General features: G+C 40.2%; 1 protein-coding gene across 3 annotated transcripts in view; it reads right to left on the bottom strand.

Annotated features, from left to right (window-relative positions):
* The window catches only part of rimbp2b (RIMS binding protein 2b), a 108,147-nt gene that overhangs the window by 24,407 nt on the left and 60,537 nt on the right, over nucleotides 1-23,203 (bottom strand). The window contains exons 7-14 of one of the 3 annotated variants that reach the window (XM_049579071.1): nucleotides 17,091-17,180; nucleotides 12,517-12,639; nucleotides 10,973-11,077; nucleotides 8,049-8,099; nucleotides 7,524-7,544; nucleotides 3,930-4,134; nucleotides 1,178-1,326; nucleotides 365-444 (exon numbers count right to left, since the gene is read on the bottom strand). In XM_049579071.1, coding sequence (XP_049435028.1) covers nucleotides 365-444; nucleotides 1,178-1,326; nucleotides 3,930-4,134; nucleotides 7,524-7,544; nucleotides 8,049-8,099; nucleotides 10,973-11,077; nucleotides 12,517-12,639; nucleotides 17,091-17,180 — 824 coding nt within the window. Of the gene's footprint in view, nucleotides 1-364; nucleotides 445-1,177; nucleotides 1,327-3,929; nucleotides 4,135-6,970; nucleotides 7,134-7,523; nucleotides 7,545-8,048; nucleotides 8,100-10,972; nucleotides 11,078-12,124; nucleotides 12,232-12,516; nucleotides 12,640-17,090; nucleotides 17,181-23,203 lie in introns of those variants that run through there. The other 2 variants (XM_049579072.1, XM_049579074.1) reach the window with 2 other exon arrangements.

The raw sequence follows: 23,203 nt of genomic DNA, 5'->3' as shown, positions 1-23,203 counted from the left end.
AATAGTCTCAGTAAGATTTGTCCATGACTTGTCCACACTGTGCAGCCAGTTCTGTTGACTGTAAAGAGGTGTGTAAAAGACTGTTGGCCACCTCTCCTGTTAATTATCACCCTCTCTTAGGATGTTCAGCTGTTTGAGGGTTTGTGTTATGTTAGCACAAAGCTCCTGTTAACATTTACTCTGAAAATGCATTGAAACCACGTAAAAATATTTCAAAATTAAAGCACAATAAGGACTTTAACAAACTTGTTAGAAACAATCAGTGTCTCATCCCACACTGACTTGATTACAAATTTCAGGTTGTGTATTTTTTCTGTTTAGTGGTGAATAGGTGAATAAGTAATTTTGTGTAATGTCTACGTACCTGTACCGAGCAATACACAGACGAACTTTCCCCGTGAACCTTGGTTTGGACCTGGTAGTTGAGCTGAGCTCTTTGTCCATCTAGGAAACCCAACAAAAAGACAATAATAACAACCCTATTTTCAGCATGGAGATCTATTTGTGTTTTCACCTTTCATATCATACTCAGAAAAATAGAGTGGCAAACTTCGTAAGTTAGAATGAAGAAGCAAATAAACTAATTTGAGTTATATAGTTATATGTTTGAGTATGACACTGTAAAACCAAAAATACTGGGCCTGTATATCCCCATGTCTGTGCTCTGTGATTCGCTGAATGTCTTCCACAAAATTGGAAAAAAAAAAAACAACATGCACAATATGTCTTTTGTTTAAACATTTCACCTCCTGTGCACTAAAAACATTTTGATCAGTCTTAAATTGTGTGAAACCAGGAGGCCCCCTGCACACCTGCTGCGTGGATTTTCTCTTGTTCAGCCCAAACACATTACTTAGATTAAAATGAAGAAGCAATTTTTTCCCACAATTGTGACAAACTGCTGTTTCTTCTAAAAACTAACAAAGGCAAAGTAACATATCTAACACTGTTGAGTTGAGCTCACTAAATGCTGTTTAGGTGACACTCCACAACAGGATTTAATTTGGGTAAAAAGGGCGGATGAAGCAGTACTTTGGGATTCCTCTCTGTTGCTGTCACACGTCGTCATTTCGGATGTTTAAATAGTCTTGCCTTGTGCATGTCATGGAAAGTGTAAATGGAGTAATGTGCAACAAAGCGAAAGCCATATGGGACACAATTAGACACTATCACACACCTCAGAGAGGAAAGCCCGCGCTGGGCTGCTGACTCGACCGCGAGTGAGGAATGTTGGCTTGACAGAGAGGAGCTCGGGCTTGTCTCCACTGATCTGGAGGGGTCGAATGAACTCAGATATCAAAGATCTGCTTGTTGGAGCCTCATTGCCTGTGGAACAAACAGAACTTCTCTCATTAGATTTTCACATCAAAATATAACAGAACTAATATCAAACTTGTGATCAAAACAGAGAGAGACAGGCAGAGAGATACAGAAAACACAACAGAAACTTAAAAGGACAGTTCACCACAAAATCAAAAGTACACATTTTTCATCTTACCAGCAGTGCTTTTTATCACTCTAGATTGTTTTGATGTGTTGGAGATATCAGATGTAGAGATTTCTGCCTTCTATCAAATATAATGGAACAAGATGGCACCTGGCTTGTGTTGATCAAAGTGCCAGACAGATACATTTTTAAAAAACCCAACAGGGATGTCTCTTTCCAGAAATCATGACGTGGTTACTAAAAGGAAATCCACACACAGTTATTGTGAGAAGTTTCATATCAGCCAAACATATCACCATGCAGAGGGAAGGGTGCATCTACTCACGGACGAGAGGCTCACGACAGCCCGAGATGTAAATTTTAATGCCGTCCTCCTTGGCTGAGCTGTAATGTTAGCTAGCTCAGAGGTGCTTGGTGAGCTAGCAGTAGATGCATACTTCCTTCTGAGTGGTGATACAGTTGGCAGGTGTAGTTTGGTAGAAAGAAAATAGTTCCTGCATAAAACTGCTCTCAACAAGGTCTGTTAATTATCTTGAGTAACCAGAGGCCTGTGCAACAAAGCAGGATTTGAAGTTAGCAAAGTAGCTTCAGGGTTAACTCTAGGTCTTCAGTACTACCAAGCTGGTTCTCTTTTTACTGGGATAAATCACCTCAGCAACTTATGCTGAACAGCTAACCTGCTCCAGAGCAGGTAAACTTCAGAGTATCAGATCACAGGCTGTCAACGGCCCGACCTCTGACTAATCAGATCACTGAAGAGAAAAGTATCCATGGACGAAAGTCCGGAGTGAAAGGTAAGGTTTTAAAACAGAGCTTCTAACAAATGGAGAGATCGTTTACACACTAAACACATGATTTTAGCAGGATTTGGAATTATGCAAAGTTTATTTTAGTCCATAGTGACAGTGCTGCTACTTTTACACTCTGATTCCATCACTGCAGCTCAAAATAACATGAGACACCTACATGATGAGAACTAGGAAAAAAAGATTATGTTTTATTAATAAAATAATCCACACACTGTTAACTGGCTCCTGTTATTATAAATGCCACATTTCAGTCAGATAAACCTCATCAGGCATTAACTACTTCTTCACTCTTTACTTCAGCAGCAGAAACAGTCTGGCATCATTTTAAAGTGTTTTATGTGACATATGCAGAGAAGTATTATCACCAACTAACTAAACAGCAAGAAATCCCCTATACTAATGTCACATATGCCCATAGCTCAGTGATACCTGATTGCAATTTAAGTCTCGGATGACGGTCCATTTATGGAGTGTTTTCAATGTTTTTAGATTTCCTGTTTTGAGATTACAGATTGTCATTTACATCCAGCGTCACTGACATGTTTCTGTCTCATCGATTAAACACTTTTGCTACTGTTTCATCATGTCATATGAAGCAGCCTACTTCATTCATGGTTCTGATGATGTCGCTCATAATTAACAACCTCACCTTTCTTACATGAACACACTCGTGGCTGGATAGCAAAACTAAGAGTTGACTGAACTGGTTGATAATCAGCTTTGTTGTAGTGGTTATCCAGACAGCCAATGTTAGGATTAGTCAAACCAGATAACAAGAAGATATCCTGGGTAAGTTGAACTGGCTTCATAGTACAGGTTTCAGGGCATGATTTCTGAAAAGAGACATTGCTGTTGAGTTTTTCACATGCCATCTAGTTTCATTATATTGGAGAGAAGACAACTCTACGGCCGATATCACCAACACTCTGCAGCTCATACCACAGTAATCTACACATCAGAGGTAAGATGAAAAATGCGCATCTTTGATTTTGGGGTTAACCGTCCCTTTAAAACTTTAACCTTGTATTACAGCAGGTGTCATTTAGCTTGATATCTCAAGGTACTGTACTCTTCTGTTTCTAATAATGTGTAAAATAAATCAATCAATAAATAAATAAGGTAAAACTTGATTGCAAGAGTTGTAATTAGTGAAACGTTTGTGTATTCACAAAAACGAGTCAAAAACAAACCGAGAACAAGTTTTGCCAGCTCCAGGCTATTTCTCACTGTGATTGATTGATTAATTCATTAACAGTTTGTGTTTACTGCGGATTAAGTCAGAAGCCACTCAACTTCTAATTTTGGCTGTCATTTTTTCCATCTCATTGTGAGGGAACTGACTCCTCTTCCAATATGTGCAGTGTGGACTTACTGCCAGCAGCTCTCACATGAGAGAAATGACACATTTATTTGATTGCACAGCATTTTAATGTGCTAAGTTAATTTGGTGGCCTCTTATTTATTAACTTGAGATGTAGATGAGTTTCAGCTACTTGAAAATATGACAGCAAATCAATACACACACACACACACACACACACACACACACACACACACACACACATATATATATATATATTATAATTTTTTTTTTTTTTTAAGCAAAATACTTATGCTTCAATACTAACACATGAAATAACTTCATCACAGCATCAATAAGATGATAGACTTACCTTTTCCTATGGGGGCAGCCAGTCCATTGAGGAGCTGTGAGAGGGATTTGTTGGGCGACCCAGGAGATTCACATAAAGTTAAGGGTTCAGTGCTGAGGATATCAAACTTCCCAGCCTGGAGCCGGAACTTCTCCAGCTCTTTTGACAGGAGGTTGAACTGCTCACTCTGAGACCGGCATTTTTCCTCCAGCTCGCGGACTTTGGCCTGATGGCGGTGAGGGAGGAGAGTCATCGAGAGAGGAGTGGGAGACAGCGAGAGAGAAAGACAGAAAGAAGGACAGACAGACAGTGGCAGGGAGAGACAGGATGGGAAACAAAAGAAAACAACAGAAGAAAAATAAGGAAATCACAGGATGCAGGAATGACCGTTCTGCACACAGAAAAACATACAGTACAGTAGGTACGTATACGACGCAATACGTCTACTGTCTACACACAAATAGAACATGGATAAGATTTACATAAGGACTTATATCGTGGACTGGTCATTACAGAGAAAAACCTCTTGAAATGACTTCAGCTGTTACTGACGGTATACAAATCACATGCACAACTACAGTTAGTGCTAACAGTACTGAAAATAGAAAAGCCTCTTGTGTCAAGGCAGTATGCATACCCAAACTGCACAGAGTCTTAGAGGATGAGACTGATGATATTTTCTTTTTCTTTTTTTTTGTTATTGTCAAGGTATCCCTTGAAAAGACCAAACCAACAATAATTTTGTCTTACTAACAAAAGTTCTGTCTGTGTAGCCAAAGCCTGATATTCTTCTGGGCCACAGAGCTTCATTGTTTACTGTTAAAAACACATCAGTGAGACTCACTGTTGCACTGGGTAACATGTTCCTTTATTATGGTGAACATGGGCAATGTGGTTTATTTGAAGTCAAACCCACATACTGCACTGTACATCACACCAAACACCAAATGTGTATTAATCTGCAGCTGAAAATAGTCCCCAGTAAATGCGCTATTTACTTGTGTTTGAGTAACGATTGCTAGAAACTACAGTGCCCAGCTGGTTTGGGGAATTTCTCCAGTTGTTTTTTTGTGTTGTTTTGCTTTGGGGGGTTTTACAGTTGGAAATGTATATGTGTGACAATATATTATAACTGATTTCAAAGTCCAGGTAAAACAAAAATAAATGTGTGTCCTGAGTTTCTCACACCACAGACAAATGTGCTACTAACCACCAAGCCAAATTTGATAATTAAAAAATTAGGTTTCAAAACTGTGAAAAAATAGATACTGTTGGCTTATCCACTGAAGTCACTGAGCTGAAGAACGAGCCACTGCAAAGTGATGGACTCTCGTTAGCAACTAACACAGTAGCACACCCAGTCTGTAGACAGTACACACACCCTGAACCAAAGGACAAACTCGTGGCATTTAAGAGAGATGTTTATTCATATATTTACTGGACTAAACGAGCTAAGAGAGCTTGTGGGACGTAGAAAACTCACAGCTCACACACAGGGGGCTGACAACATGACACTGATGATATGCGCTCTAACTTTAGTAATAACACAGTCTGTATATAGCGGGGAAGAGTTATTTTAAGGATGGCTCTAGGGGGGCACGGTGGTGCAGTGGTTAGCATTGTCCCCTCACAGCAAGAGGGTCCCTGATTTGAACCCAGGGTGGGGGTTATGAGCCCCTCTATGTGCGGAGTTTGCATGTTCTCCCCATGTCAGTGTGGGTTTTGTCCGTGTACTCCCCCTTCCTCCCACAATCCAAAGACATACAGGTTAGGCTAACTGGTGACTCTAAATTGCCTGTAGGTGTGAATGTGAGCGTTAATGGTTGTCTGTCTCTATGTGTCAGCCCTGTGACAGTCTGACGACCTGTCCAGGGTGTACGCCACCTCTTGCCCAATGTCAGCTGGGATGGACTCCAGCCCCGTGCGACCCCTAACAGGAGAAGCTGTTATAAAAAAATGAATGAATGGTTCCAGTGCGTCATCGAGCCATGATTTCAGGCCCACCCAAACATCCTGGACACAGAAATGGTGAAAAACACTCTGACAGTCTAACTCCATGATTCAGTACTACAGGTATTTCTAACATGTATCCCGTGTTTTGAAAGAAATCACTGATTTTTCTTTACCAGAATTTTTTATTGAGAATAAATGCACTCAGAGCTGAAAGTCACAGACAGAATAGGGAAGTTAGTAAATGTTGTAGGTAGTGGTCTTTTCCTGGGATTTGTTTGCAATAACAAATATAGAAAATATCACCAGCCCTATACTTTAAGAGCAGAAAACTTAATTGTACCAACTAACACTGACAAACTGAACATCACTGTTTGGGCAGGTATAAAGGAAATTCCAGGTGCTATAGCTTCATTTTTCAAGTTAAATGATCAATCATCAAAAATCACTTCTCAATCTCAAACTGACAACAATCTGAACCGGAGATGTTCTGGAGGACACTGAAGCTACCGTGGAATTTTTTAGCACTGCCCAACACACAGCAACACCCCCTGCTACTACTGTACAGTGCTGCCTATGCTCTTCTGTTAAAACACTGAGTCCATTCCATGCACACATGTTGTTGCTAGATATAACATGCTGTTAGCAGACACACAACGAAGGAAGTCCTGCATGTTTGAAATAGAATTAGTAAATTAAGAGGTATTAGTTTTAATAGCATCATACAGTTCTCAGCTGTATGGAAAGTAGACAGGTTTAAAAACACATGCTGACTAACAGACATGCAATGCTACAACGAAAAAGGATCACAGTCATTGCTTGGTGATGTGATCCTTTTTAAAACAATACACTCTTATACACTCAGAAAGCTACTATCTACTGTATGCATCAATATTACAGATGTAATGACTAATGTTTATGTGCTCTAGATGAAAGCTTTTAATTTAAAATATCTGGAATACAAAAGGACATCCAGACTTTTTACTAACATTTATTTTACCAATCAAATAGTTAATCTGCATTCATTTATTGCAGTTTGATATTTCTATTTGTTCACATCTAAACACACACTTTAAACACGCGTTTGGTCTTATAAAGTTAAATTTGCACACCTCAATGTGTTGCTGGGCTTTGATTATGTGGGATTGAGGTCGGTCACTGCGGCCCCAGGCATTCCTCTTTAATTGAAGTCGCTCCATATTCTGAATCTTTTCATCAATTGTTAAGCGAGCGCCGCTGAATTTTTCTTTATGATCAAGTCAGAAAGACCTCCAGTTTATGCTGTCAGTCATGTTCCAGACTTTCAAAAAGCTCTCCGCTTGCGAGTTTGCTTTGATGGGAAATGTGAAACAGAGCTGAGCGGGTAGTAAAGAAAAGAGGCAGCCCTGAATATTTCTGAAAACCAAAAAGCAAAGATCACACATCAGATTAGTTCTGTACTGATGTATGCTTTCTGTTACCTTTTACCTTTTGAGCACTTCTATATTCATCATGTTTATGATCAATATTAAACTTAGACTATGATGAATAATTTTGTTTGTAATGTGGTGTTACATCACCACTCCCCCTTGGCCAAAGTAAACATGGGGATACTGTATTATTGACTATACTGGGAAAAGTGGAAAAAAAAGATCTAATAAATAAATAAAAACAATTCTGAAATACCTGCATGCTGTCCAAGTGGTTCTGTATAAGCATAAACACACACCCATTCAGTAAAAAGAGATGTAGGAAAGAAATAAAGCACAATTACACATGTGATCACTCATACGCATCTTGAAAGCACAACACTCTTGAAATCTGCTTTGAAACTCACACATACGCATCACCTCATTACAATGCTAATAGAGAGATGAAATAATAGATAATGACATTTTGTTGTTTACGATTTATTCACCTTTCTGAAAACGGCTATTTACACATCTCTGTTGAGTTTAAATCTGTCACTCACATGTCAGTTTAACAGTATTTTCAAAAGAAATCTATAAACTTAGCCTAGGATTCATATCTTAAAAAAATAAGAACTTAAAAAAAAAAAAAAAGCATAAAGGTTTGGGTAGTGAGGTCAAAAGAGCAGGAAATGGCTCTAGGCAAACACAGATCTGCCCCAGGGCTGACTAGTCCCTTATCCCCAAGCAGCAACCACATAAACACACACAGTCAACCCACCCCCAGAGTCCAGACGCTCACCTCTAACAGATGGACAGCGCCTTCATGTTCCTTTTTTGCCTCAACCTGAGCCTGGGAAATACAGGGTGCAGCGTTTCAGTTCACTGTCATTTATGTTGCAGTTAAGTTTCAGTTTAAAACACCAATGAAAGGGTGTTCACAGACAAACACCTTTTGATTCATTGGTGCTCAGGGTGAAAATGGTTGGAAAGAAAGCCACTATCTCCGTCAGCAGTATGGGAGGCAACGATGAAGCTTATCAGCAGTTTCTCTCTTTACCTCACATTAATATTTTCCAACAGAGCCTTGATCTGAGCAATTTGGACTTAAAGTGGAAACAGACAACTTTCCTCCCCCCTAGGATTTCCAAGTGGTATTAGTATTAGCACTGCTATCACAGTCAAGTTAAAGCAAAAAACTTGTCTATTTCTACTTTAAAGAGATATCAAGATATTGTGGCTTTTCTTGCACCATTTTCACCTTTTATATTTTATGTTTCTTTAAGGTTATTTAATGGTCAAAGCGCGAGTTATGCAACATATAACAATTATGTACATGCAAGAAAGTTAACAGAATCAAGGAAGCATTTATGCATTTGTCAGTTTACCACACTTACCTGTGAAGACCTGCCTGAGAGCATCTAAACCAGAGGTCTCAAACTACCAGCCTGGGGCCAGATCGGGCCATACAAGAATTTACATCTGGCCCACAAATAAGTGTTTCGCATTTCATTTTTCCCCAAAATAGAAATGGTTGAAATCATTCCATCTTCAAGCAAGCTCCTCCTCCAGCTATAACATCTGTTAGAACACCAGCTATGGTGCTGAAACTGCCTCTTAATTAGCATTTAAAGGAATAGCTGAAATCAACATATGAATAATACAATTATTCATTTTCTTGCTGAGTAGACTGATACCTCTTTCATGTCTGTCTGTTAACATGAAGCTACTGTCAGCACTTGTTTAGTTACTGGAGCTAAGCACAAAGACTGTAAGTGACAAAATAACTCACCTGCCTACCAACCAGCAACTCTAAATATTTACACACTTTATCTCATGTGTTTAATCCACTAGTATAAAAACAATTATTGCCCTTAGTAGTTACCATGCAACCAGCTGAGACTTCAAGAAGTTACAAGTGCCAGCCAAGACAGAGTCTGACTCATAAATCAGCAAACAATCAACATGTTGTGCAGTATAGTTGCAGCAGCACTTTAGCAATGACCAACAGGACTCTTCACAGCACACCACACATCCTAATGGCTCTTTCTCAACCTAACAGAAACACTGATGTGAAGCACAGACAGTTTCAAGGTAAATGGACAATTTGTTTCCAAGGAGTTTTAATGCAACTTGTTCCAACACAGAAAGCTGTCATTCTCCAGTAACACAGGGTGTTCAAGTGCCCCCATTAGGAAGGCACCTGGCCACTGGCCCCTTGGTAATTGGAGTCTGAGACCCTCATTTACGTAAACTGTCCTGACACTGCAATCCCTGAAATCTTGACTCCAAAAAACAGATTGGTTGCTACATTTTCTGTTGATTTTATGATTACTAGAGTTGTTCTGATAGTGCCTAAAATGCTGGACTGGGTATTGGTGAGTAACCAAGGCTATGCACTGATCCATGAGCATGTAATTCATTAAAAAACTTTAAAGTAGTTTCACATCTGGATGAAAGAGTGGTTTTCTTGGAAATCAATTCTTCTCCCCTGCTCTTAAACAACAGTCTACACAGCAAGTGGCCCTGTGCGGCCACTGGCAACTACTGTTTGAGAACTTTTAAGAACAACTGATTTCTAATAAATAGTGTTTTGTTATCTGTTAGCAAAATGTCAGCAATTTGTATACACAGTATTTTACAGTGGATAAAAGGAGGTTTTAGGGTAGAAGGAAAGAATAGTAACGGAATATCTTTAATGATTATCTACTGTAGATGGTCATTCAAACAATGAATGTGTTGCCAGGGTGTGTGCTTAAATGGATGAGTAAGTTATGTTTGAGAAAAATGGCTTTGACTAACGCTCTGTGCAAACAAGCATCATTGTAAACAAATTTTTAAAAGATGTTCCATCTATAATAAATGAGGGATGCTGGTGCATTCAGGAGGAATAAGGTTTGGGTACTATAGAAGCACTGAGCTGTATAGAAACATAGCACAATACATGCTATTTTTCTTATGGGAACTAGAAACATCTGTTGAGAAAAACAAGTGTTCCACATGAATATAAGAGCATCTGTGGACTTTGCAATTTCATAAATCTACTTTGCAGGCAATTAATTTGGGAGAATGCAGAGAGCAGCCAGTGTCTGAAGGAAGATAAGGCAGTAATGAGCTTCTGTTAATGAGAGAAAAAAGCTGAGAACTCTGCCTGTGAAAGGCTGACTGTGAAGTTAGAGCAACACTGCAGCAACAGCAACACTGAGGATACACACACAGTTTCTAGAGAAGGCATTGGTGACAATTCCTATCACGTTCACACTATCAGCAATCTCAGCCATTGCTAGGCCTGCTTTGACATTACAGTCAGCTCCAGTGCACAGAGGAGGAAGCCCGACCATCAAATGGCCTGGGCCAGCAATTTTTGCTTAAGCAAGACTCTAAAAAGTGTCATATCTACTCTGAGTTTTGAATGTTTGATTTGCTAGCTTGTAACAAACAAGAGGAGTGCTCCTGAAATGGTGAGCACCCAGGGTTTGGAGAGTGACAGACAGCTGAAGGATGGGGCTGAGAGGAGAGAGCTTCAGTAGTGCCAGTGATGGAAATGATGAGTGTTATAGCCTATAGAGAGCATCTGTCTTTGCCCTGCAAAGGTGAGTTGACTTTTGTTGGACTGTGCAAGCGCTCAACAAATTCTCTTTGACTTATGACACAGGTGCAGGCTGAGCAAACAAGAAAGCCTGAACCTCTGGTGCTGAAAGTGTTATATAACCTGAGCTCCCTTACCTTCTGAAGAACTTCAATCTCCTGCTGCTTTGCATTGAGTACAGCCAAGGCCTGCTCATGCTCCAACTCTAGTTGCTGCCTCCGCTCCGCAGCCTCGCGCATATGCTGTCCGCAGAGGGTGCAGGGGTGGAGAGCCAGGAGGGAGGATTGTGGAGGGGGTCGGGGGTGGGGAGCATAAAGAGGGCTGCTGTTAGTGGAACTAAAATCCAATGGCACTGAGCCAACACAAAATGCATCTCCAGTCTTCGACTCCACACTCAGAGACAACACAGGTGTTACATGTGCACACACATCACACATACAGAGGCTGGTTAACAAGTGTACTGACCTTTAAAACCCTTAAAAACAAGACATAAACTATGCCACAGCAAATGCCATGTGGGAACAGTTTATGTCGAATGATCTGCGGGAGAGATCAGATCAAATTTTTGCACAAAGGTGCTAATGGATGAGGACTAGAGATGCTTTGCTGTGTGAACAAAAAACTAACATCAATCCACAGTCAGGTTTGCTGCCCCCTTTAGGTAACACAATACCTGTTAGAAGTCTGGTTACGGTTAGAAGTCTGGTGGACTGTTTGAAAAGCTGTCCTCAGCGATGTTGTCTTTGCGTGATCAATACAGGGTTTTACGTTACATGAAAAGGGTGAGCAAACTCCGTAGCGTGCTCACTTGTCTGTGGTCATCCATAACAACAAAAGAAGCCATACAATACAAGGGACTGAATGCTAGGCTCTTCATAGCACAATATGCCCGTGTCATCCAGTCACACCACTGCTCCCACTATATGTGAATACTTGCGACACTGTCAGGTGAGAGAAGCAAATGACATTTTCATGCCAGTAAAAATTGAGGTCTAAGATAGGTAATGTCATCAAACGTGTGGGTGACATTATCATCATGAAAGGTGACCCAGTCTCTGTAACTCCTCTTCCTCCCCCTCCCGTCATCATAAAGCCAAACTCTTTGTCCTGCCTCATGCAAAAATCACATTCCACAGTGCTGTGGTCGTATAGCCAGGTGACCATTCGTATGTCTGGTAAGCAGCCCACGGATAAAGGGAGAGATAAGCACAGCCACTGAGGTGGACAGAAAGCATTCAGAATGGGATTGAACAGGACTGCTCCCTAACAGATGGACGTAGCAGTGATACCTTATAAATCTAGCAGGGGGAGAAGGGACAGGGAAGGTGGGGAGGGAGAGGTCAGGGAAGGTAGGACAACATGAAAGGGTGAAATAGGAAAGGAAAGGAGGGAAGGGGGGGGGCAGACTGCTCCAAGCTTCTACTCTTTCACAGCTCCTGGTCAGACCTCCCAACACGACACTGGAAGGCAACAGACATGTCAGGGACATTAGACAGTATAGCGGAAGATAACCAGATGGAGGCAGTGTAGCACAGGTAGGAAAAGGGGTACTGGCAAAGGGTTAGGCTCCATAAAAACACCTGAATTAGGATCCCGGGATAGACGGACTACTTGAACTAGAAATGCACACAGTACTGAGAGATTCTGCGGTCAAGTCTGCCCTTGGAGCTGGCGTCCTCACCTTGAGCACCTGCTCTAGGTTCTCCAGTTTGCCTTGGAGCTGGTTCCTCTCCCACAGGGCTAAATCTCTCTCCTGCGTCACAGCACCAAGGGTCTCTTTGAGCTGGGCATACTCAGACTTCACCTGTGCAGACAGAACAAACAAGGAGCAAAGACACTGAGTTTGAGAGTGCAGCCGTACTACACTTCTTTGGGTCAAACCAGGCTGGTAATGTTTTAATCAGATGCATTTTTAGATTTGGTTTTCACACTGCTCTAAATTGATTTTTAGTTTTTTTAGGAATACTGGAAGGTTCAGGTTTTTATTTGTAGATATCAGAGTGGTCATTCTGCTCCCGTATGAAAGAGGTTACCCTTTCAGGTGTCCTGGTGTGCCTATTGCCTCCTGCCATCTTAAAGTTTAATGAGCCAGAATTCTCCGAGTCTCTTTGTTCAGTGTCAGAAAATGGTCAGATATAGTGTTCAATTTATGACAGTGGTGAGAATGTCAGCACAGAAAGTGGATAAATTAATGGCTATATATTTACTCTTTCATTTTCTCTATAACAAGCTGTTATTTTTTTGTTTTGGAACTGCTTAAGTTAGTAGGTGTCCTGCCTGGGTGTTTACTGCATGGAGAAATTAAAGGTACCCTGTGGAGTTCTCTTGTAGATAAACAAAAGTCCATTAACAGTCAGTCATCATAATGCATTGTGTGTATCCTTGAGGCCTAACAACGTTCTGAATGCCTTTCCTTCCTCATAAAACCTCTGCAATCTATTTTTTTATGTATACATTTGAAATCTGCATTGTTTACATCCATCTTAGCTAACTTGAGGTCTGCTTCTTTCATGTATTGTGCTCCTGTATTCCCACCACGTGATGGTCAGTGTTATAATGAGAAAATATTAGCAGGAATGTGTATCACGTCAATCATTGGCTTGTGTGCTTGAGATCCAAACAAAATGGGGTCCCACTCATCAAAACATTGTTACTGCGGTCAAAAATTCCACAGGGTACCTTTAAAGGCTAAGTTGTGACTGATGGGAACAACAATTTTTTTTTAATGAAACAGGCTGCAACGTAACAACTCAAGCCATGTGTGCAATGTCAGTTTATGTCCACTAAAAGTGTTTGTTTCTGCCACTGACAGGCTCAGATTGGTATTCTAAGGATCTCTACAAAGACAGACCTTTTTGTAAGAGAGTAAAATCCTTTTTGTTTAACCAGAAACAGCCCTTCAATTGCTATCGCCAAAGCCACCAGACTCCAAATAAATAATCAAAGCTCGGGCATATTTTTACCTCTAACTTCAATTAAGGGTTTATCTTAACCATCCAGAGTTTGTGATTGTTGCAGCAGTGGAAAGACAAACCAAGATGGTTTTTAAGAGTTTTATTTTGTTTCTGTCGACTTTTTATGAAGTGTGTTTTAAGAAGATAATCTTACTGTATTTAAATGGAGTCTGGTGGGCTTAGTGATAAAAAAAAAAAGGATCTTACTTCTTACCAAAAAGGTCCATCTCTGTAGGGAACCTTCACATATTGTTGTCAGACACTTAGAGTCATAATCTGAACCTGTCAGTGGCAAAATCATCCCCCAAATAGTTACATTACAACTTCCTTCACAGCAGCCGGCTGCATGGCTCTTGCTTTATACTTGACCAATTTCAAAAATTGTTGTTCCCAGTAGTCTGTTAGATACAAAAGGCAAAAAAAAAGGTCTGGTTGAAAAATATCAAACTGACCCTTTAAGGGTGGCTCAAAAACCATGCTACAATTATCTATGATTACTATGTTGGCAGTGATAAAAACTATTTCAAGAGCTTTACATTAAATGCATCATTGTGTAACTATAATAACAGCGCAATCACTACAGGGTGGTGGTAGGCAAAAGCCAGTAAAATAATACATTTGCTAATTAGCAAATTTCCATTTATTCACACTAGAGTATTACAGAGTCAGCATCTTACAAAAATAACCACTTGTCAGCTCGTGATTTTACAAGTTAAATAACCAGCTGTCTTATATTATTAAATAGCTGTGTTATTCTAAATTAAATCCAAGCACTTGCAGCAGTGGCTAAATTAACAATTTGCCACTTATTTCCTTTTCTCTAAGGTGGACAAAATGTCAGGAACACCATTCAGTAAAATCCAATTCAATCATACCACAAAGCCTCCCAACTGACTGTGGAGTTGAATGAGTGCCTTTTTTCATACAGAATCAACAGAAACTGAATGAATGAACATAATGCACTACATAAAGGTAGAGCTGTTGCTTTGGAATGAATTCCATTGCACAGCTGTTTCCACTTTCTGGTAGTCACTGTCGATTTTAAGCACCATGCTGTAAAAAAAGATTTGCTTTAACACTACCTAAAGCATTCAAAGCATTTAAAACAGGCAGAAACTGGTACAGGCCAGGCGTGGGAGCATTGCTGGTTTCAGTGATAAAAGCCTTTAAATATTATAATAATGCAAGAGTAACATAATTCACTGACTCCCATGGCTGTACACCGAAACATTAATAAATTATTCATGCTTCATTGTTAACCAAGCACTAAGCATTCAATTGACTAAAGCAATCACACATTATGTTAACACTGTACACCAATTCAACACCAATGAGGTTATTATGAACGACATATAAAATATTTGGCTGTTTTTATATTCCTTACAATCTGTCTCCCACAGTCCAATTGTATTGTTACTTAAGAGGCAGTATTTTTCAATCAGCTTTTTAAAGGCCCCCCATTGGCAGCGAGATGACTGGTTCCTGCAGCAGTAATGTGGCAAAGCCCCTTCCTCAGAGCAGCCATGAATGACTAATGATTCCTTGAGGAGGGCGTTTCAACAAACACCAGCAAAGCAAAACATAAACAGAAACCAGTGAGTCTACCTCTAAACCGCCTGCCTCTACACACCAAAAACTATCCACATGGATAGGAGCAACTGTCAGACCTAATGTAGACAGATCGAATGAAACTATACTGGATCCAGCAGAAGCAGGTCAATAGTCTATTATGGGCAAAGGGAGGTGCCGTTTGTAGCCCCTCCTATTTCATTCAGAGACGATAGGGATCAGAACATGGGGGTGGAAGCGAGGGCTAATATCCGCACTGCCCTGCAGAGTGCTGCTCTCATATCCGTCAGTGTGATAACAGTTCAGCATTGCTGCTCCAGGAGCCACCCAAGTCCTGATAAGACATCAATAACCAGCATCCCACCCTTCTTCACCCTGACAGCAACTACCTGCCAATCAGCTCCTTCAGGAAATTGCCCTTCTGTCCATAGAGAGAGGCCTGGTGCTTTTTGTTTGTTGATCTACTTTACCTCTGTGTTATCAGCTCTGAAGGCCTTTCAGGTCTAGGGGCTAAAGAGAGGTGAGGGTGTTTTAATAGAACGGGAGGCTCATTGCTTTTGTTTATGGGCCTCTGCTGAGAAAAACTGCTCTATCTATCCTGCAACCTCTAGTTTTGGATAAGTTATACTGTGACCCAGAAAGTCATCTGATTACTGAGTGTCAATGTAAAGGCTGTGGCCTATGAAGAAACAACACAGAGTCTACAGCCATGTTAGCAGCTCTGTGAGGCTGTACTTAGGCACTGCAGTGTTCTGTGCAAAATGCTGATGTAAACATATTAACATGGTTGGAATGAAAATGCTAACATGCTAATGTCTGCAAGGTGTAATGTTTACCACCTTACTTTAGGGTATTAGCATGCTAACATTTTCTGAGTAATACCAAACACAAGGTACAAATGAGGCTGATGGGAGTGATTTTAGTTTTGCAAGTGTTGAAAGAAATACAGTAATGACCTGATGGTGGCTCTATCCATGTCACTCCTAGACCCCTATGGGTGCAACCGTAACCTGTATTTTCCAATGGTAACAGTGCACTAATGGTACACTAATCCTCTTTCCTAGAGTGATTGGAAAATGAAACATGGAACACACCACCTGTTACACCTCAGACAGAATGACTTGATCATATCTCTCTGACTGCCATCTCATCCCACATGATTCTGAATTTAGCAGACTTCAATAATATCAGCAATATAATGTCAGTAGAGGAATGTAAAAACAAGTCTGTATTGACAAGCTTTGCACAGAAAACAGCCAGTATTAATCGACATGTCACTCAAAATCTCTTGGTGGTGCTTGAGTTTAAAAGCCAGAGAATCACCAAATTCATTGGGATTCATGCTCTGGGAATCATGTCTGTACCAAAATGCATGACAACTCATCCAATAGGTGTCAAGATACTTCACTACAAAACAAAATGTCACCCTCATGGTGGTGCTAGAGAACAACTCAGGGGATCACCAAAGTCAGTATGATTCATCCACTGGGGACAATGAATGTTGATTCATCCAATAGTCGTTCTGATTTTTAAGTCTGGACCAAAGTGGTTGACTGGTCGACAGACAGACCAACAGGGTCATCCATAGAGCCACGGCACCATGGCTAAAGACAAATTTTACGGTGCTCAAAAGACGGATACAATATGAGCTTAAAATCATTACAAGTGTGAATGGAGCAGCACTGAGATGTATACAGTTTGTGGTCAAACCTGAGGCCTTTTTGGCTCTTACCTTCTCATACTCAGATGCCTTGTGGCTATTGTTAAACAACTGGAGGTTCAAGTGTTTGTTCTCCTGGAGGAAATCTTGAAGCTCATTCTCCTAGACAAAAGAGGCAGAAAGAAAACCGTGTTTAGAACTCAAGAAGTCACCGTGATTAGGCCAGAGCACAGCACTCAAACCCCGCATGTTGTTAGCGATAGCCCATGCATTATTCATCTGACGCGACTGCTCGAGGTTCTCTACATTCTAGAGGCTGCCATTTTAGACACTACAGTGCAACAACAATAATGTCATAATACTAGCTTTTCAACATACTGGAAGAGATGTAATAAAAAAAGATAAAACTTCACCTCTATGTGAGCAGATGTTAATCAAACATGCATTTGATACCCTCTTAACCACACACTCCCCTACATGTATACACCCACACACACACAGTCTTTTTTCCCCACTGTTTCTTTCCAAGTGTGTTGAGCTGACGGTAAAAAAATGCCATCATTGCAGAGGAGGAAAACTTAATTACATTCAATCAACAGTCGTGAGGCGTGCGGTGGATGCAATTTGCAGTGTCAACTGGAGAGTTCTCTGAGATGTGCAATTCACTGCCACTACAGCGGCAGCATGTAGGCCAAGTGGTGTTCTTGTCAGGAGCTAAGAAATCCAATAGCTCATGCATGATAAATTCACTGTAAATACAGTGCGTCTTAATGGCTGCTGATGGTGCGCCTGCTCCTGCCCCCTTATGTTTTACTTATGAAGGACGTTTCAGAGGGCAGATGGAAACAGGAGGTACGATTTTTAAAAAACATGCATGTAAGGATACATGAGGTAAGAGACTAGAATATGTTAAACAATTTCTATAACTGCTGTCCATAAAGCATTGTTACATTAGCAATAGTTGTCTGGCAAAAGCACACCAAGCATTAGGTGCTGGTCACAGCAATAGGCCTTTTTTAAAAACACATTTTGACATCTCACAGTAGGAGAATCCCAGGCGTAAATAATAAAATTAATGATGGCTGAATTACATTAACCTGCTTGAATTTCAGGGTCCTCGCACTGTGCATGCTTACTCACTGTAACACCTGTGCTTTATGTATATATAAAGTATATCAGGCTGCATCTGACAACAAACCAAATGTGGTCAAAAAGTTGATGATACAGTTATGTAATTGAAGCTTAGTATGCAGTCATCCTCTTTTTATCCACCTCATTCCCAGACCCCATAATACCTTGCAGGAATTTTGGGCTGTAACCAGAACAGGCATTTTCCAGTGGTAACAGTATTCTCTTTCCAAGAGCTACTTGGAAATAAAACATGTGAAACGCACCACCTGTTGAATAATATGATCATACCTCTGTTCTACAGCCTCTAGCTACAGTGTTGAACCCTAAAGATAAAGATCCCGACATGCACAGTTGCACTCAAGAACATTACAATTAGCCTTAGAGACTGGGAGGTTTGTTGTCACTCTAGAGGAGGACAGACTGTTTTTTAGTGGAACACTGAAGAAATTGAAAATGTGGTTAATTGAGTGTTTTACTGTCCTGTATACAAGGACATTGTACTTTACAGTAAAATGACCGCTATGTATGTTGATTTCTTTTGGTTGGATGACCATGGAAAATTTAAGTTGTGTTTTGTTCGCCAGGCCTGGGATGGAAAGCAAAGTATTTTGTTTGGGGACAGTAAAATAACGCGTACTTTGACTGTTCACGGCAACATTATTGTTATTGTAATGGTGTCTTGAAAATCCATGAGGGTTGGGTACATGTTTGTGTGCATGAAACAGAAATAAAAATACAAATCAAAAATCAAATTACCTCTGCCATCTCTGACAGCCATCTCAAAACACTTGTTGTTTCCCTTTTTAATCAAGCGCGTTGGTGATTAGCTTCCTTGCTCTGTTAGCATATTAATAACTTTAACAAAGCCCAAGCTAGCCTACCATAAACATCTACTCCTTCTAAAGTATGATTTGTGATTTCTTACAACTCACAAAAAACAGTAACATATATTCTGCAAACATTTAATGTAATTTGGAATTAATTTTAGCTCCATGTAAAGTGAATAAACATCATGTTTCCAAACTAATGCTCCACCCGTCTGCCTTAACAACACAGTTTAGACATTTTTATAACTGTTGATTTAATAAATCAAAGTTTTACTGAATGAATCATAATGTCAAATTGAGCAGTGTACCTCAGTAATACCAGTAGTATAAAGTTGTAGTAAAATAAATAACTGCATGCATTAATTTTATATGATATGGAGGGGAGTATGACAAATCAGCAACCCTAGATGACTGAACACATATTTCAAGGTATGCTGCTGAGTTTATTTTATGATGGGCAATTTTCTATTGTAGGTTGTGAATGCAGTCTGACAGGGAAAGACCCGTACTGATGTTGAGTGACAGATCTGTCATTCCAGGTCATTTTCTTCTGCAAATTCTGACTTAAAACTTTTCCACTGCCAGAGCTCCTTATTATTTCTTGTCATTCCAAGCATGTAAAAACGTAGTGTATGCAACAGAGTAGGACGTGCACAAAAATACAGGACAAATCATGTCCTGTTTTGATTTAGTAAGGGACAGTGCTTTGTTTTGTTGTTTGAGGGGTTTTTTTTGCAATACAGGATGATCTGGTAGCGTCTTATGTGAGATGAGTGGGCACCTATTCCTATCCTACCTATTTAGTTACAGAAACAATCTCTTTTTGATCTGGATGAATGTTCAACACATTGAAGCCATAAATTCAGCTCAGTCCAGTTGTTCGTAACATAACAGACGCGGACAGCGCAATAGGTAACAGAGCTCCACAAGGACAATTTAGAGAATACTAATTTACATGTTAGTTAACTGTTAAAAAAAAAAACAAGCAGTATGTTATAAATTAAAGGCAGATTACCTTTCAAAGGAACCACTGCTGGCAGTTAGACACAAGATCAGCCACTGGGACTAACTATAGACAGTAAATGCGACTCACTTGCTTACTGCTTCTTCTGCTATTGCGCGGATATTCATTTCTACAATAGCGCCCCCGGGAATAAGGTGGATACAGAATTAATAAGGTATAAGGTACTCATACTACTACTACTACTATTCCAATACTCAATAATAATAATAATAATGATAATGATACACTCTGATAGATGCAGTACAGTACATACATGTGCACACCATGGAGGGGGAATTTTGTCAAGGACAAGCAGGGATAAGTAAACAACAGCCTGAAGAACCAAAGTCACATCTGAGATCTACTGCTTTTCCATTAATTTCATTTCTGTCACGTCCCAAAAAAAATATTGGCATTTCAACCTGCATCAATTGTGTCCAGTCAATTTTAATGCTTCCCGTACAAGCACTAGATTGCATTGGCATTCCTATTCATATCCATTGATCCTTCAATTCGGAGCTAATGTGGGCCGGCTAAGCCTCCAGGTGTTCATTCTGAAGGACAAACAGCCACTGAAAAAACAAAACAAAACAGAGAGCTCACATTTTACTGTATGCACACTGATGAGAACAGTGGACAGAAATGCTTTGGAAATTAAAGCTTGTTGTTGATTTAAGCATTTCAACATGACTGCCATCCTCATTTAAAATCCTTTTTGGAATTCGGATGCAGCCGCACACACGTAGTGATGCAAACCAAATTGTCTTGAACACAGAGAATCAGCTGTTTCTTTGTCCTATATTGTCGATGTGTTAACGCTTTAAAGAGATCAGTATACGTCATAATCCCTTGGCAAGACACATTTTTATGGCGAGCCTGTGAGCCCAGTGATGGAGAGAATCCCATGCAGAATACATTGTGTCCTATATTGAGCTGCCTCCAACATTATTCAGCTGTGGTTTTCTGCTGAGGTGTGATTTGCCATTTGAAATCTGCTTTGAATACTAACACTACTGTACACATAAAATGTACACAGCATGATTTCAGCTGCATGAGTGATCTGTAATGCTTCAGATACTGGATAATAGTAAAAAATATATAAATATATCTACCCTTTTAAAGCTTAATGAAATAAACAATGATGTTTTAGTGATGTTAAACAAGAAGTTATTGGCTAACAGATGTTATTTACCATAACATGGTATTATTACACTATGTAATGATATAATAAAGCCTGGGGGCAAAGTACTTTGGTCACTTCTGTGTTTAAAAGCAGTGCAGAGGCAGTTGTGTTTTACCCAGACATGATCTGACTCAGCCTGGTGTTCTAGAGCTGTGTGTTTAATTTCGACAAGCCTGACAGATGAATCAACTCTGCCATTTAACACACGAGCAAAGCAAACATTTCACTTACTCTCTGCTCTGTAGACTCAGTGTAAGCAGCATCATTTGCTCTTGTTCAGAGCAGACAACAGCAACTATCACTATTGTTCTGATGATCAGCTAAGCCTTTTTAGCCTGACTCTTATTGTATTTTTTTATCCAGATCATCTGCACCAAGGACTAATGTACACATATTACAGGTGATAGGTGGTTCAGGCTGAACCTCGCCCCTCTGAGTACTGGCTGCTTCTAACACTGATGACATTGAAATAAGAATATTATATACAAGGTACAGTATAAACAAGGCCTATTCAACTGGAGGCCTATATCTGATTACCGATATATAAAATATATGTTAACTGCATATAGTGTCTGAAGGTTGCAAAGAAGTGAGCTATCTTGTTTTCCTTTCACCTCTGTTGAGTTGCACATGTGCAGTAACCATCGGCAGGATGTACAGATCAGTATAACAACACCACTAACACAAATCAACATTGTTTCATTTGCCCCATTTCCGACCATGCTCAGTAACTTTTCCAAATATCTGGACTGCGGTTAAACAGTCAAAAAATACGTCTTATGTCTATTCCTAAACACTTTTTCTTGACCTCAATGGAAATTAGGGGAGGTGTGAGTGTGAGTGATGTGTGGATGTGTGTGGGAGAGAGGGAGGGAGACAAAGTGTGTTATTGGTTACTATTATTGCAACTTGTTATGGCTCTGTGCATTGACAGCTCTTTTTCACTCTGTGTCTGCACTTTGTGGTGTGCCTGGATCAGATATGTGAGCACAAATATATTTTTTATTTAAAAAGTGAAATGATAAACATTGCTGTTTTTATTACATTCTACTACGGTATCATCTCTAAGAGGTGTAACAGCACTTACAGGATGCATATCTGAATTTTGTGTACTGTGTAAAATGCAAACAAGAAAACGAAGAGAAAAATTGCTTTATGACATTTTTTGCTTCTGCACGTACAATGCATGCCATGTGTCTGAGCAACAGGAGCTGCCAATCCTGCCTTTGACAGAAGGTGTTTGTGCTTACAAACATCTCATAATGAGAGCTAAGCCGACCACAGAGGCAGGCATTCCACACCGGGTACTGAGCTAAGTTTAAGGGTGCAGCAGCACAGTTAAGTCCACAGACTTGTTGAGTCTGTCTGCTCTCTGCCTCAATGTTACCTTCGATTAGCACCGATACATTTTCAAGCATCGCTGGCACAGCAGATGCTTGTCGCCATGGTAACAGACCTTAAATGCTAGTGGAGGTATGCTCTTCAGATGGTCTACAGTTATATACCTGATATTCAGGAAGGTGGAGGTGCCAGATGGTTATGTCAGTGTTTACTGTCACTCACAGTGTTTATATACATGACAGCTGAACTCACTATCAGGCATTAATACCAGCTGGAATTCAAATACTTAGTAAGAAAAATGAATGTATAATATTTTATATGCTGTCAGTGTTTGGTAAATAGTCTGTTAGAAATCCACCAGCAAAGCAGCAGCACTGATTCGCTCACAGCTGCACCTAATTCTGTATGTGAACTCTTTACTTTAACCTGAGAAGGAGGAAAAACAGAAGAGAGACAGAGAGGTAAGCCAGTTAAGACCAAACAGGGAGTGACACTTCTGTCAACTCGCCATCCCCTCACAGCAGTGTTCAGTGGTCTTGTCTGTGTTTGTGTCTCTGTTCTTGGAGCTCAGTGCGGGAGGAGATAAGAGCTGTGCTGCAGTCTGTGGAGACCAGCCTGCCATTTCTGCATGCCATTTGGGGACAGTTTGTCCTTTGGGTAGCTTCTTTCGGACTCAGCAGGCTGACAATGGGTGAGGAGG

Source organism: Epinephelus fuscoguttatus, linkage group LG6 (assembly GCF_011397635.1).
Source record: "Epinephelus fuscoguttatus linkage group LG6, E.fuscoguttatus.final_Chr_v1".
NCBI lineage: Eukaryota > Metazoa > Chordata > Actinopteri > Perciformes > Serranidae > Epinephelus > Epinephelus fuscoguttatus.
Note: the sequence above shows the minus strand (reverse complement) of the source record. Positions and strands in the feature narration are given on the sequence as shown.